The sequence below is a fragment of the Phalacrocorax aristotelis genome, chromosome 1, assembly GCF_949628215.1.
Source record: "Phalacrocorax aristotelis chromosome 1, bGulAri2.1, whole genome shotgun sequence".
In the NCBI taxonomy this organism is placed as follows: domain Eukaryota; kingdom Metazoa; phylum Chordata; class Aves; order Suliformes; family Phalacrocoracidae; genus Phalacrocorax; species Phalacrocorax aristotelis.
Genome location: NC_134276.1, coordinates 2,996,779 through 3,013,458, shown reverse-complemented (window position 1 = coordinate 3,013,458; position 16,680 = coordinate 2,996,779). Strand labels below are relative to the sequence as shown.

General features: G+C 50.6%; 1 protein-coding gene across 1 annotated transcript in view; it reads right to left on the bottom strand.

The window, feature by feature from the left end:
* MOGAT2 (monoacylglycerol O-acyltransferase 2) overlaps nt 1–16,680 on the bottom strand; it is a 28,973-nt gene that overhangs the window by 11,927 nt on the left and 366 nt on the right. Inside the window, exon 2 of the mRNA XM_075112597.1 lies at nt 8,498–8,676. Within this exon, the coding sequence (XP_074968698.1) occupies nt 8,498–8,676 (179 nt within the window). The remainder of the gene's footprint in view (nt 1–8,497; nt 8,677–16,680) is intronic.

Below are 16,680 nucleotides of genomic sequence, written 5' to 3'. Positions count from 1 at the left end.
TTTTGATAGCTACAGTTGTTCGGTGCTGACGGTGATTACTCTGTAGCAAAAACCTCCCTTTACTCTGTCTACTCAAATGTGGGTCCAAGACGTGGGTGAAACCCTGCCCCAGTTCCCCCAGCTCCTGCAAAGTAGTGGTGAGACCTGGTCCACGCACTGTCAGCCATGTTAGGGAAATGCAAATGCAGACTTTCAGGAGCTCTGATAAGAGCCCATGTACCAGCAAGGATCTCAAGCAAATTAATCCAAATTAATTTTAAACTGGATTAGTTAAACAGTATTAACACCCCAAGTAGATGCTCTTAGCTGGAATTAAACTGGCCTTTGTTTGGTATTTGTTTTGGTTTGTTTGGTTGGTTTTTTTAAAATTCATTTTGGAGTGGAATTAAGCTAATTGGAATTATGGCTTCTGGGTGACTGTACCAGCACAGGAGTTCAGCACCGGTTTAACAAGGCTGCTTTAATCCACCCCTCAATATGTGGCTGGGGGTTCCTGGTTGCCCCCTACGGACCAGACTGTCTTGCCTCAAATCACAGGAAGAGAGAGGACAGGCAGTTTCCCATGTGAGGCTGGTGCACTAATGCTTGAGGAAAGTATTCTCCATTCTGGGAGAATAAAATTCTCCCAGAGTCGAACGGGTTGAAGGGCTGGGTGCTCCAACATGCCCTGGAGATGATACCCAGGCCCTGAGCCAGCATTGTTTGCAGGGCTGGAGGGATTAAAAAGTCATTAAGTGAGGAATTAGATCAAGTGAAGCTGAAATTAGTATGAGCACTGCACGGTGCTTGGCATGCCAGGGGACATGTAGTCAGGGAGAGCACTGGCATGCCATGACATCGCATCCTTAGGGATAGATGAGCACGTGGTGGGAGGCAGGGAGTAGTATGGATTCACCCCTGTAGCCATTCACAGAGCAGAGCACAAGCTTGTGCCTTCTTCATTTAAAGTGTCCCAAATTGAATTCCTATTGTATTTCTATCCTCCTCTGGCCCCAAACTCTTTTTCCAAAGATGTTATGTTCATTAATCTGCTCTTAAGAAGGATCAACCTCCTTTCAACTTTGTCCTAAGCAAATCCTCAGGTCTCTTACTGTCTACCCGGGCACCTCCAAAGAGCATCTCTTGCAAGACAAAACGTGCAGCCAGATTCTCTGCGGGATGAAATCCAGCAAAGAAATCCAGAAATGCAGCCAGATCCAAAGAAGAAATTGGGCCAAGGCAAAGAGGAGTGGATATCCCACCCAAAGGTGCCTAGATGAGAGACCAAAGGAAGGGGAAATATCTGAGTACTGCCAGCAGCTGCCAAGGAAGGTGGGTTTTATTTCCCAGCAATGACAAGGGTCTGAGAGGGACAGTTGGAGAAAGAAGTCTTTGGGCACTGGGGTTTTCTCCAGGTGCCACAATGCCAGGTCAGAGCTGGGTTTGCAGCAAAAATCAGGGAGTCTGACCAGCCAGGTGGGTTTAAATTGAGCTAGGATGGGACTTCATCACCCTCGTTCCCCAAGGATGGCAACTACAAAATGCCTGAGTCTTCCCTTGTTCTTGTGTGATGCTGCTTTTGAGTTCTTGTAGGACCTTCCTTATCCAGTGGCTTAGCATGTTGCTTGACAGTGCGGGTGGTGGGACACAGTCGTCAGGTGCACCTGACCTTGGCAGTGGCCACTCTCTTACTTAACCTGAGGGCAGAGAACAGAGGGCCACGACATGGGACAGAGAAGCTTCTCAGAAAAAGAGAGGTGGCTTTGGGCCATTTGGCAATGTCTTGCTTTTGCCCTAACAATCCCTCTTCTCTCCTCCAGCAGACAGAAGGAAGCAAAGTGAGCGGCCAAGACTGCTGGAAATCAGAAATTATACTTAATGTCACAGGCCACGACAAAATCCCCAGTTACAAATAATACCACTCCTCCATGAAAAGAAAGAAAATATTCCTGGCAGGGCTTGGTTCATGCAAACAGGCTGTCCCCTCTCTGCAACGCCTTTCACTTCCCTAGCACTGTGACATACGCAAATAACCCCCGTCATGGTTTATGCAGTTATGAGAATGAATGAGGTATGGGATGGAGCCATCCCAAATCACAGGTCCTAGGGGTCAACTAATTCTCCAATAACTCATTTTAGTTACGCCAACAAAGTGCCAGCAAGTCTCCGAGCGCAACGACAGAGGTTGGGACTCTGCCAGTTGTTATAGATAATAAGGTCCTACTGCACTTGGATAACCCCAAGGCTAGTAAGAAATGTCTTATGGCTCTTCGTGAGGGGAAAACAGTGCAGTGAAGCCCACAAGGACGTTCTCCACACAGCAGGCACTTTTCAAGCTGCCCTGAATAAAGCTGGTGAGATGGCACCTGCTGGGGTTGCTCTAAATCATGACAGCACCTGAAGACAAAATTAAGTTCTAAGACCTTCATTTTAGCTTCCAGGTGCTAGGTTTAACTCGTAACCCAGGTTGTGTGATTTGAAGGTGAAATGTCTTGCTTAAGCCAAGCATTCAGCCTCAACTTATAGTCAGCAAGAGAGACAGTGACTTCTGTTTGTCTGCTCTAGAGATGGCTCTTGTCAAGCTTATATTTTCCCCATTTCACCCCAGTCCTCCCCTTCTGCATGTCCATGGTGCTCTTCAGCTGAGGTTGGTTGATATAGCACCTTGTCTTTAAAGGAGGCTGGTAGACATCAGCCTTGCAGTGGCAGGAGGGGATGGGGATGGCGAGAAGAAGCAGTGAAGGTGTACATTCACTTGGCTGTGTGATGGAGAAACTTGCTTTTACTGTAACGCTGGGTGTATCCTTCACAATAAAGATGCTAAATGATGGAGAAGGGTATCCAAAACCTCTCTGGAAGCAACATCAACCCACAGCAGCCATCACTGGATATCTGTTCACAAAATCACAGAATCACAGAATGGCAGGGGTTGGAAGGGACCTCTGGAGCTCATCCCGTCCCACCCCCTGCTGGAGCAGGCACACCCAGAGCAGGGGCACAGGGCCGCGTCCAGGCGGGGGGTGAATGTCTCCAGGGAAGGGACCCCACAGCCTCTCTGGGCAGCCTGTGCCCCTGCTCTGGCACCCGCACAGCAAAGGGGTTTCTCCTCATGTTCAGGTGGAACTTCCCGTGTTCCAGCTTGTGCCCGTGGCCCCTTGGCCTGGCGTTGGGCACCGCTGAAAAGAGCCCGGCCCCATCTTCCTGACACCCACCCTTCAGATATTTATAGGCACTGATGAGACCCCCCTCAGCCTTCTCTTCTCCAGGCTGAACAAGCCCAGGTCTCTCAGCTTTCCTCACCAGGGAGATACTCCAGCCCCTGATCCCCTTGGCCGCTCTGCGCTGGCCTTGCTCCAGCAGTTCCCTGCCCTTCTTGACCTGGGGGGCCCAGAACTGGCCGCAGCCCTGCAGATGTGGCCTCACTGGGGCAGAGCAGAGGGGGAGGAGAACCTCCCTCGCCCTGCTGGCCACACGCCTTTCCATGCACCCCAGGACACCGCTGGCCCCCTTGGCCCCAAGGGCCCGGTGCTGGCTCAGGGTCACCTCGCTGCCCCCCAGCACCCCCAGGACCCTCTCAGCAGAGCCGCTCTCCAGCAGGTCCCCCCCAGCCTGTGCTGGTGCGGGGGGTTGTTCCTCCCCAGGGGCAGGACCTTGCACTGGCTCTTATTGAATTCCCCGAGGTTCCCCTGGGCCCAGCTCTCCAGCCTGGCCAGGACTCGCTGGATGCCAGCACAGCCTTCGGGTGCATCAGCCGCTCCTCCCAGCTTGGTGTCATCAGCGAACTTGCTGAGGTTACGCTCTGTCCCATCATCCAGGTCACTGATGAATGTGCTGACCAGGCCTGGACCCAGCACAGACCCCCGGGGAACACCACCAGTGACAGGCCTCCAGACAGGCTCTGCCCCGTTGATCACGACCCCCTGAGTTCTGTTGTTGAGCCAGTTCTCTGTCCACCTCACTGTCCTCTCACCCGACCCACACTGCCTTAGCTTGCCTGTGAGGATGCTATGGGAGGCAGTGTCGAATGCCTTACTGAAGTCGAGATAGACAACATCCACTGCTCTCCCTTCATCGACCCAGGCAGTCACGCCATCATAGAAGGCTGTCAGGTTGGTCAGGCATGATCTTCCCTTGGCAAATCCATGTTGACTGTTTCCCATAACCTCCTTGTCCTCTACATGCCTGGAGATGACCTCCAGGATGAACTGCTCCATCACAGATTTGTTTTGCACCTTTTGGTATATTTTCCTCAATTTTAAGACCCAGCTGAGCTCAGCCATGTATTGCAGGCCTATCATGAAGGTATATAAAAAAGATGGGCTAGAACAGGGTTTAAATACAGGGGGATGAAACAGAAATATCTTTTGTGGGCAATGCACTGGACTCCCCCTTGGATTCTCTGTGCTTTTTTCTCATCCCCCTTTTGAAATCACCCAAACTCCCTCAGGTCCTGCCTGACCCTTTAAGTCCCAAACCCCTAATTTAAATACAGTTAGCTCTGAGGGGAATAAACTGAGCAGCAAAGCAGTGCTTGTGCAAGGGTGGTATCGGCAGAGGGTGCTCCTTGCGCGCGCTGCGGAGGCACGGCTCGGAGCCTGCACGCTCCCTCACGCCAAACACTCCCTGCAGCAAAGTGCAGACTCATGCTGCCCAGATCCCTGGAAAAAAGATGCTCTTCCCAACCTTTCTTTGCTTCCACGACAGAAAATGTGCCCAGGGATCCTTCAAAGGCAGCATTTAATGCCACTTCTGAAAATAAAATAGCTCTTCTTGCCTCCAGATACTGATGCTTGGCCACACTAACTTTGCTGCCAGAATCTGTGAGGATGAGGAGCCACATTTAATCTTCCCAGAATGACTAATCCTCCAGGCCTGAATGAACTCAATCTACACATAAATACGGCCCAGGGTGCTGGGTGCCCACCCTGTCTGTCGCCCCAAACCCCACTCCCCTTGTGCCCCTGTTCTGGCTGGGGCTTTGGGCGAGTGCGAGGTCCTCGGGAGCACCCCGCTGTGCATGCTCAGACCAACAGCTCAGCTCAGCTCCTTGTGAGAGCAGCATACAGGATGACAAAAGCAATATTTACGATGCTTAACTGCCACGCTGCTTGGAACAAATCGACCTGTGCTCGGAGGTATGAAATGAAATACCTTTCATACAATGAAGCAAACACATTTGGGCTTTTTAGATGGGAAAAAAGCTGGCAGACGGGGGATATAACAGAGTATAAAACCAGTAGGTGAGATAGGATTTGCCTGGGCTAAACGTGGAGTCTCCAGTGAAACAAGCAGGGAGCAGGGAAGTCTTCACACTGTGTGGTTCCCCTGGGGAGCTCCTTGCCGCGGGATTTTGGGGATGCCAAGAGGTTTTTCCGTGCTCTTGTAGTGACAAAAGGTGGCAGATGCATTCAGCAAGGGCTGTTAAATCCTGTATTTTGGCTTAGAAAGTCCTTGAGCAAACAAACTGGAAGTGGAAGACTGAGAAAATGTTTTAAGGAAATAATATTATGTGATTGCTTGGTTATAATACACTTTTAATTACATTTTTGTTTTCTGCTGTCCTTTTGCAGAGCCCCCTCTGACTTCTCCCAGACCAGCAGGGAGATAGCTCCACTAAACCCTCCCTGCCTTCGCCCGGTGAGCTGCAGCCAAATCCAGCAGCCGTGCTCCCTCTACTGGTCTTACTGGTCCTCCTGCCAGGCCCTCCCTGCCGGGCAGTGGCGCCCAGGGAGGGAAGGACAGACGGACAATGCGGTGTGGTGATCAGGAGGGGGTTTGCATGGCCTTCCAAAGGAAGAGGAGGCGTTTCTGGGTTGAGCCGGCAGCTAAATTTTAGCAGAGAGGTTGGTACAACACGGTCCAAGTGGCAGCTTATGACCACAAATGATTTACAGAATATATATTGCATATAATCATTACAGCCACATAAATAGCTTATGGCAATTCTATCATTTTCTAAGACAACCTTGAGAATAATTTTTTGGGAGCCCCTTGGGTGTTTTTTATTAAATGTCATAAAATATTTCCTCTTCCTTATGGTAAAGCTCACCACGGGCTTCCTGGGATGTGTTCCCATTCTTCCCCAGAAGAATACGATAACCCTCTTTGGGGCCTTGCTTTGAAGCTCACCCAGAAGCCCTTAAAATCACAATTTAAGCTCTGCGATTACCCATAAAATAACTCACTGCAAGTCCTCAGCATCACTTTCTGCCATGCCCTTGAGCAAAGAAATTCAGTGGCAGTAGGTCACTGGCAGGGACATGGGAGAGTCAGTCTACTCTCACAGATGGTCCTGGAGAGGCTGAGGGAGATGCAGTTCACCCAGCTGAGACACGGGAAGTTTGGCTAGCTTATGCCAGCTTCCAGCACAAAATTAAGTGGTTTTATTTGAATTTTCCACAGCAGTGGAAAGGGAGGGTGACGGCCTGGTTCAACCCAGCACATCCATCTCTACCAGTTGCACCCAGGTCTGGTGAGAGGCACTCCCAGGTTGCACAGTGCTGTGTGCCACTAACCAGACATGGTGATGGACAACACTGCCCTTTGCTCCTTCACCTCCACCGACCCAAGAAGCGTATTGGGATGAGATGAAAATCAAAATGAGGGGAATGGAAGTCAGGGAAATTAAAAACATTTGCAACATTTGCTTTTGGAGTATCCTGGGGGTGATGCCTTTACAGGCAGATCTAAGTATATCCATGGTGTTGCAGTCAAGGCAGGTTGTTTTAATATCAAGTGATGTTTCCACTCTGATGCAAAGGAGCAACATTTGCTGGACACACTGTCTGTGTAACCAGGTTGTGACTTGGCACAGCCTCTGTTTTACCTGCAGCACTAGGGTCAATATTGTACTGACCTGTGGCCTGCAAAAGGAGGTGATGTGACAGCAGAAGATAGGTTTTAGCACCATCATTTAGGGGCAGGTGTGCCCATCTGAGTTGTTATAACACAAGTATGCACAAGATCCACTCAGAAATGGTAGGAGAGATGTAGGCAGACCTCATCTTCTCATCTTTTGCCCAACCCTGACTTCTGCCCTAAATTAATCTCCTCCCACACCAATCTTTCAGTCTACAATCCAAGACCTTGACAATTTGGGGTGTGTTTTACTGGGGATGTGTGGGGTTTTATCCCTGACAAACTGAAGAGAGAAACCTCATACTTTACTGTTGAAATGCAGGGCTGGGATTTGAAAGAGCTGGCTCTCATTTCTGGTTGAGCTGCAAACCTGATGGGCGACCTTGGAGATATCATCTCTGGTCCTCTCTTTGCTCCAGCTCCCCCTAATCCTTATCCCAGGCCCTACTCTATGCAGGACACGCTCTCAACCTGGGCTTTTGTTTTTTCTTTGGCTGTTTGGGCTCCCCACTTCATGTTACCTGGACTGCAGCACCCAGCTCCTGACTTCAGGCTGCCTCTAACCATGAGGCACACCTGTCTGCATCCCTTCGGAGTCCCCTCAACAGGAATGTTTCAATAAAAGAATTATAGATCATAGAATCATAGAATCATTATGGTTGGAAAAGACCTCTCGGATCACCAAGTCCAAACCCAACCCAACACCCCCAGGCCTCCTAAACCATGGCCCCAAGTCCCACGGCTACACGGTGGTTGAACCCCCCCAGGGACGGTGACTCCCCCACCTCTCTGGGCAGCCTGTGCCAGGGCCTGACCGCTCTGGCAGGGAAGGCATTTTCCCTCACATCCAACCTAAACCTCCCCTGACGCAGCTTGAGGCCGGTTCCTCTCGTCCTGTCACTGGTGACTTGGGAGCAGAGACCAACTCCCCCCTCACTACAGCCTTCTTTCAGGTAGTTGTAGAGAGCAAATTATTTTACAAATTCCCATAGCCTGGTTTACCCTAGAAACTCCCTCGCATGGCCCATGAACTCTCCTGCTGCCTTGCTCACATTTGTACTGACTTGTGGCTGCTCTGAGGCAGGATTTCGTGCTGGTCCATGCATTCATGCCATGCTAATGATCATACCAGATCAAGAGTAAGGGCAAGGGCCTGCCACATGCATTAAAGTAAACCTGGAAATGTCACAGAAGTCCCTCTCAGGGGAACAGCAACTCTGTGAGACTGCCCAGTGCATACCCAGCTTTACCCATCCAGCCTCTTCCCCAGAAGAAGGGGATTCTGACCTTGCGGGGCACCAGGGTCTCTTGGAATTTGGTCAAAACTTGGCCCTGTGTCCACTGGGTAAATGGTGAGCAATGTGAAGAGCAGGAGTGTTGCAATATAGACATGGAAGACAGGAAAGGGGCGATTTCCCTAACTCCTGAAATGCAGCGAGGTTAAATGCATGTGTAAAAGGCAGATGATTAAAGGATGGGGTTGTGAAAACAGTGGTCTACATTTTTTCTGGGTCCTGCAGTACTCTGGGAGCTGGGAAGGCAATCCTTCAACTCTGACCTCCAATCACCCCATGCCAAAACTGTTGGCCCCAGACCTGCCTCCGAACAGCAAAGTTGGTCCCTAAATCTCCTAAGACCCGATGGGATCGGTGGCACTTACCGTGATGGGGAAATAGTCCCTCATGTACCTCCAGATGACGCTGTTCCGGAGGGCGTGGATCCGCCTCCCACCCTTGCTGGGTTTTTCCCTGTCTATGATCCACCATACGGTGTAGAGGGCACTGACCAGCCAAAAACGCGTGAAGAAGAGGGCGATGTAGGCAATTGTGCAGCACTGTGCTGAGAGAAAAGCCACACAGTGAGTTGGCAGTTGGGTTAGGTGGGCGTTGGGAAAGGACCTGTTTGGACCTGGGATGGAGCCCAAGCCTTCTCTGGGCTTTCTGCTGAATTATTTTATCAGTGCAAAGGCACCTTTGATGCAAAACGGTGGTTTCTTTCCTATCTGCCTCAGGAACCTGGAGAGCAACATAGCACCATCCCTGCGGCAACCACCTATTTCTCCAAAGGCCACCATGTCTTCCCAGAAGACTGATGGACCTCACTGCATCCAGAGGGTCCTCGCGGATCAGCTCTCTATCCCTTTGCTGTCTGGCTTTTCTCTGGAGCCAGTCTGACCTCTGCAATGAAAATGCCCATGTTTTACCCCAAAACTCCTGTTAATACCCACTGATGACACCTGGCATTTTGCAACAGCAGCAAAGCGGGGCACTATGCTCTGTCTGTACAGTCCCCAACAGCTTTGTCCTGAGCTATTGATTCCCCATTTTAATTGTGCCTTGAATTTTTAATTTTCTATCTTCCCACATATAAGAGCTTATTCTTTATTGAGAATTTTTCTTATTGATTTTGAACCACTTCTCGGGTTCACTCTCAGTTCTAATCTTGGCCTCTAGAGGATTTTCAGTACTTTCAACTCTTTGCCATCACAGATTTTATAAGAATGCTATTTCATTCCCCAAGACATAAATGACTTGGGACTTTCCCAAGTCGTTAAAGGCTTTTCTGAGCTGCTTCCAGTCAAGTGCTCAGCTTGGCTGTCTACCTCCCACCTCCCTCATGCCCTGTGTTTTGGCACAGGAGCAAGAGAAGACAAGTCTGTGTGCAAACAAGCATCACTTGGTACATCAAATCCCACCCAAGCCCAACGCTGTCTGCAGAGACTGGGAAGCGCTGGTGGCCACCAAGCTGCCACCTGGTAAAGCGGATGCCCTAAAGAGTGCCTGGGAAGAGCTGAGTCTTCTCCCTCTGTCCCCCTGGAAGCCTTGGTGTTGTCTAGGAAGGTGGACTGAACTAAAAAAAACCTCAGCTCATGGATTACATCATCTGTGGTGGGTTATGTATTGTGTTCTTCTCTGGGACTTCATCACAAATCTGGCACCCGAGGCTGAAGAACATGAGGATGGAGATGTCATCTTCAGCTTCAGCTGTGAGATAGATGCATCCATGCCCTCATTCTCTGGGACCTGGGTTTTCATCTTTGGGAGTGACCTGGCACCTGCTTTTTCCATCTCATCTCAGCTAAGGCCTATCAGGGAAGAGGTATACGATGCTCTCATTTAAGACCTTCTTGTACCTCCTGTTTGTATACTTAAGCATAAATAAGTAGGTCTCATTTGTAGTCTTTTTTTTGGTGATAAGTCACGCTGATCCCAGAGATTTGCGTGTAAAACCAAATCCCTGCCCCTTTTTAAAACACTGCCATGACGGTACTGATAAATCCTGGGGTGGGGTGGGGGGGAAGCAATAATCTAGCAGGATCCTAAATCTTCTTAAAGCTGAAATGGGATCTTATGTCCTCATATAGGAAGAGTCACTGTGGCAGGCGCCTGGGTAGGCACTAATACGGTGCATGGGGAAACACTGCAGCTCTCTGCAGAGCAACAGGTCTAACCTGCAATACATCCTCCAGCGCAGAGCAAACACTGCTTGTACCTGGCGCCACTCCTTTCAAATGCCACAGACGCAGTCTTTATAACGCTTGAGGAAAATAGCATACAACACGAAATGAAGCTCCAGGGTCCACCTGACACATAAAAACTGCTCGAGGAACAAAGCGGAGGTTGCAATTTTACTGCACCTGGGAGCCAGGTCACCAGGTCTGCTGCAAAACCATGCGATGCATAGTTCTCTTTTTATCATACCGTGCAAAGCTCAAAGTACATTCTGCAACATGAAGGAGTTGTTCTGGTCCAAATCCATGCACTTATCATCCAAGTGAGGCTTTATCTTGCAATTATATAATTATTAATTTCTCCCTCGGCTCATTTGCGATTCAACATGGGGTTTTTTTGCAGGGCAGAATTCGCACAGAGTGACCTTCACTTAATCTTAAGATTTCTTTTTTTTTTTTTTTCTTGGTGCTTGTAAAATCTTACAGGGTCCTGGTTGCTGTGGGAAAGGAGCCCATCCCTGTCCCAGAATGGACCCTCAGTCTGAAAGTTGCTGTGGAAGGGACCAAAGAGACAGGAAAGATCCAGAAAATGTACAGTTAAATCCTACTGTGTGCATCCAAACCAAGCCCAGCCTTAGGCATATACGTGATTATTTATGGGTGCATTTTGGTGAGAAGGAGGCACTCTGGTGTGCAAGGGGAAGTCACCGTAGCTGCTTGGATCAAGGGACATCGCTGTCCCCCTTCCAACTTTCTTGCAGATGTCTGTGTGTCAAGTCCTCAGACTCTTCAATGAAAACATAGCAGAGGCATTGCAATCCCATCGGTTAAACACTGAGATATTCTGAACCACCAGTGGCAAGGTATTTGCCACAGAGACGTATTGCTGCTTCCTGAAAGCCATGTCAGGTCCTCAGGCTGGGTCCACCACCAGCCCCACTGCCCAGGACTTCATGCTCTCCAGCCTAGCTCCACGGTCCCTTCGTGGGCCTCTTTCAGGTTACACAGGTGACTCTTCACATCTCAGAGTCTCCTTGTTCTCTAAGCCACTGAAAAATAACACCCCACCCAAGAAAGGGCCAAATTCTGCCTCCATTTGAGCGAAGGGCTAGAGGGAAGGACTGTGCGCCAGGAGCCAAGATCTATTACTATTCCTGCAAATCCCAAGTCTTTCCTGAATCCATGCTGGAGGGCAACACACACTCCCATTCCTCCACGGCTCATCTTCCAGAGGCAGGGCAGCAAGGACAGCCTAAAGCCACCTCCTTGCCCCTTCTGCTTCTTTTCTGCAGGACAGGGCAGAAGGGATGGGTGGCAAACAGGGATATTTTCCTATTGTGAGGCTGTTCCCCATAATCATTGTTTTCTTCCCTCGAGGGGAATCATCCCAAGAGGAAAATGAGGAATGATGAGGGCTTCTTGCCTGTCCCTCCATGGACTGGGGACCACTTCAGAGCTTCCTGGACCAGACAAGACCTGTATTTCCCTCAGTATCTGCTTTCCTACAAACAAGTGTCATTTTCTGGGCTACCGGCCAGCAAGCACGTTAAAGGATATCACGAACATAGCATTAGGCTCTTGGCCAGGGAACTTCAGCAGATATCTCCCTCCTGGGGCCAAACTCCAGCCTATGTACAACCCACTGTGCCCACAAAGCAACCTACAGAGGGCTGTGAGGTCTCAGCAATGCCGCTGGAAGAGATGGCAGTCTGTGTCATGATGGGGAGAGGGGGAAACCTGCAAGTCCCCATTTCACTAGAAACCCATCTTTGAACCCCATCAGCTGCCAGGGCTCTGCAGAGCCAGACAAGCTCCCCAGTTTAGAATCAGAGAACGGTTTGGGTTGGAAGGGACCTTAAACACCATCTAAGTCCAACCCCCAACTTGGTCAAGCTCTCCATGAGAGCAAGCTCTCTGGTGAGGACGGGGGCTGCAGGTGCATCAGGCACACAAGTGGCAATGAGGTGTGATTATAACATGGCTCTGCCTCACTGCCTTTACAGTATTCTTTAAGGGAAAGAGGAGAAAATTACCTTTAGTATTCAGCCATAGCATCACTACAATATTTACCTTCCACCTTTCTGCCCCCGTAACTCCCTTGATTCCCAGCCTCAGGCTGCAATCTCTCAAGCCATGGTTGTACACTCAGGAGGAACAGGAAGGTTTGGGGGTATGGTTGCAAACAGACATGATCCTCATCTCCTCCCTCTGCAGGTCTGGACTCTTGTGAGGTAGCCCAGCTGCACATGCTAAATCACCATAGAACAGCTTAAGCCCTTAAATGGAGGTCTTTCAAGGCAGATGTCACCATGGGCTGCAAGAGGAGGTTTGAGGGCATCAGGCATGTCTTTGCAACCGCATCAGTTCAGTTATGTGAAAATGGCCAGAGAACCCTGGGCTGGGCTGCGATTAGGTGCTGCACTGTGTACTCTGCTGTGGAAAGTGAAGAGAGACCCCTTCAAACTAAACCCAAAACCAAAGCTCCCCTGACAAGAAGGAAAGCTCCCTACAGACCCTAAACCTCCTAAACCTGACCCTAAAACCTCCACGTGCCAGGAGGTTTGTCCGCGGTTGTCCATGGTGAGGGGTAGCTCTGGGTGAAGCCGTCGTGGGACGTTCCTGGACTGCAGGGCCATGAAGGTCTGCATCCAGCCTGTCGACCAGGGGTGCTCCTGAGCAGCTTTGCATGATCCAGGAGCCAGCACCTCACATCTCCATGGCCATACAGGAGTCAGCAAAAAGAAGACGCATCCATGTGGATGTGATGGCCTTCTTGGATCCCCTCACGGGCCAAGTGGTTTCCTCGACTGGGCTCCCTCAAAGAAGCTCAGAGCAAAAACGAAGCATTTTGTGGTGGGTATCTTGTGTTAAGTAGTTTTGTTGTGAGCTGCAAGTCCTTCCGGGGATGAAAACATGGGCATATCGCAGACAACACATATATGCCATGGGCTTAAAGTGAGCCATAGGCTACAAAGCACAGGGAGGACTTTTCTGGCCATGTCCAAACAGGGACCACATCCCATCAAAGTGCTGCTGAGCCCAACATTGCTGCTAACCCAGCATTTGCTCATTCAGCCTGAAATAGGTTAAACACCAGCCTATGGAAAGAGATGTTTTGGCGTCGCAGCAGCCCCAGAGTGAGTCAGATCCATACTGCAGTTGTCAGGAGGGTTTGCGAGATGCACATTGCTGAGGTCCCCGATGCCAGCCTGAAGTCCCTGACAGTGACAGCCTGCACAGATGCTGAACCCCTTGGCACAGGCTCTCCCAGGCTGTGGACTACGCTTAGCTGTCAAGGGGGCCTGACTCATGCTGGCACCAGATGCCCTTTGAGCCAACCCTGCTGACTGAGAGTTGAAAGGCTGGGTGCCACCCGCTGGATCTGCAAAGGCGGCGTGCACAGGTCTTATTTGCATGGGTTCAGCCCTACACTAATGCTTCCGCATGGTGTGACTGGATGGATGCCCATGTCCAAGTCCATGGAGACTGGATATCAGAGAGGGAGCAGGAAGCGGTGCAGCAGGTTTGGGCACCAGCCCGCTGATTTTGGTGGCCTGCAAAAGCCTGGCTCCACTTTAGGAAGGAGGACTGGTCAGTACTGGGATCCTGCAGTGGGAAGGCAACGGGGTACTCACTCCATTCCCTGCATCCCGTCCTTGCGCTGCGCCCTCACCTTCCAGCAGCTGCCAGCATCTGAAGCAAATGGCACCTTTTTTCTCAGTGCCGTTGCCAGGAGCATCCTCAAGAGAACCCACGGTGCAGGCAATGCCTGCCTGTTGTAAGAGATGCTGCAGCAGAGCTCCCTGACAGCACCAGGGTCAAGCTGCCGCACTCATCCAGCACCCTGCAGAGAATGAATGAGCCCCTCGCCTGGCGCTTGGCTTCTCTGGGGATGCATTTGCACAACCATAGCAACAGCTGCCTGCAACCAGTGCTGCCGAGCGGCGGCTGCTGGGACCTCCAGCAGAAGGGCTGTGCAGATGTCTGGCTGCTGCTGACTGTGATTTCGGGAGCCCTTTTCTGGCAGCAGAAGCACAAGAATCTCTCAGAGATAATTCTGCCCATGGAACGTGTGATCTCTGTGCCTGAGGGTTATAACTGAGTGGGGCACAGGGTGTTTGGCAGCTCATGAGATGAAATTAAGGGCATTCCTTAGCATCCAGCTTTTGCAGTTGTTAAACTGGGAGCTTTTGGGTGTAAAGCTCCAGGCTTAAAGAAACTTTGTAAAATGAATTAAACCAGTTGGAAATGCTCCACAAGGTTTGGTCATCACCTTCCTAATGCCTTTCTTATAACATTTCTTAACTGTTTTTGGTTTCAGACTGTATCACAAAAAAAAAAGAAAAAAAACCCCACCAAAATCAAAGTAAACCTGTTTAAGGGAAAGATAGTAACCTCTGGAAGGCCAGCCATGGAGGAGGTGTGGGTTTGGGTCTCATCCTCATTCGGAGCAAGCTGCAGTTCCCTGCAGGAGGCAGAGCCTGTGTTTTGAGCAGCTGCATGTTGCCCTCTGACTGTGGAGGTTTCGACCCCCATTCTGTCTTTCTGCTGGCTCCAGCAGTCTTTTCCATCATGGAGAAGTCAAGTGCCAGGTTGGACACAATAAGAAGAAGGGGCAAACCTACAGTGCAAGTTGTTTTGCTGGAAAATACCATTAAAAGCGCTGCAAGTCCCAGCTGCATCCATGCTGGGAATGGGGATGTGTTGCTTCACATTGGAGCCACATCTCTGCTATGCCCCATCCCATACAGGCACCATGGAAGGGAATCTGGGTGCAGGGGCAGAGAGGGAGATACAGAGCACCCCAAAATGCCCCAGTCTGGCCAGCTGGGTCCAAGGCTGCATGGCTTTTGCCAGATCTCCCCTCCCCTGTGCTGTTAACACCCATGTCTCCTCCTGCAAGGTGGACCCCAGTGCTCAGGGAAAGGTTGGTCACAGCTGGGATCTGTGCTAAACTAGAAGAGCCCCAGGGTTTGTAACGCAAGTACAGGATGGCACCGACTGCCCTGTGCTCTGCCCTGCCATTACCATGCTTTGTGGCAGCTCAGCTGCCTGTGCTACCCCTTCCACACCAGAATGACCCCTCCATCTGGAGAGGGATGTCCTCTGGCTTGTCCCAGAGCAACACAAGGGGCCACACTGGTTACACGTCTCCAAAGCAACTCAGCAGAGCCCATTTGCTGACCCAGCAGGTGAACAGCATTGCCCAGCCATGTCCATGTTGCAGGTTCTCTTCTCTTCCAGTAAAGGGCAGCCTCACCAATCCTGGCTACCAGCAATGGTTCCTCGCCTCTGGTATTGCCCAGACTGTGCCAACGTGTAGTTTCGAAGGGTGCGAGTTAGCGTGGGCCAAACCTATGCCAGGAAGCATGCAAACAGCTATGCTGTCCAGACCAGTATGGCCCAGTGCTCCAGTCCATCCCATGCTGGTGCAGAGGTGGTCATTCAGCCGCAGGTCTGCAGCAGAGTTTGAATGGCACCATCTCAGAAACTTAATGAGGCTCTGAAGCACAGCCTATGCCTTCTTTGCAGGTATTGTTTTGGAGGTGCTTTTGTGGGAGGACCCATATACACACAAAGATCTGCCTCTGTGTGTTGGGACTAGCCAACAGCTAATCTGCCACAATGAAGCAGAAGCTTTAGGCAGATCCCATCTGAGATTAAGAATTGACACAACAATGGGAAACTCTAGGAGTCACCTTCCAGCTTGGCTCCAGATGGGCTGTAAATCACCCCAGACCATTTGCACTCTGATAACCTGCCTCTGGGTCTCCCATCTCCTGATTGCCCACTGCTTCCTATCCAAAACTGCATGCCTTTTATTTCCATCAGCACCCAATGCCCTCACACAGTAGCGAGTTTGCCTGCATCCCAGTTTGCTCACGTGTCTTGTACCCAACCTGCTTGGGTTTTCGTGGAAAAGTGCCCTTTTGGGGTGTGCAGGGGCATCTTTTTAAAGTGAAGCGTCTGTTCCCAGAGTTGCAAAGCAGAGTCCCTCACGCCCTTCCCATCCTAGTAGCCCTCAGGCATGCAAATGCCATTTTTCATGACTAACACTGAGCAGGGCAGCACCTTAGACCAGGAAAACAGTAAACCTAGAGAGCAGAAGCTGAAACCCCACACAGGTTTAGCTGCTGTGTAAGACCCATAGATGCTCCCATGCACAGGCATGCAGCCATGCGCTTCCCTAGTGCCACTGCGCTCAGATCGGGTGGCGAGAAGAAACTAAAAACACAAAAAAAAGGGAAAAAAAAGAACTGCTTTAGTGAGACAGGGCCTCCCACACTGCTCTTCATGCGGCCAGACATGCGAGTGCATAGTCTGCTGCAAATCACTTCTCCTAACATGGCCTGGGATTCACTGCAGGCTCCCAGAAGTTGCCTTTAATGCCA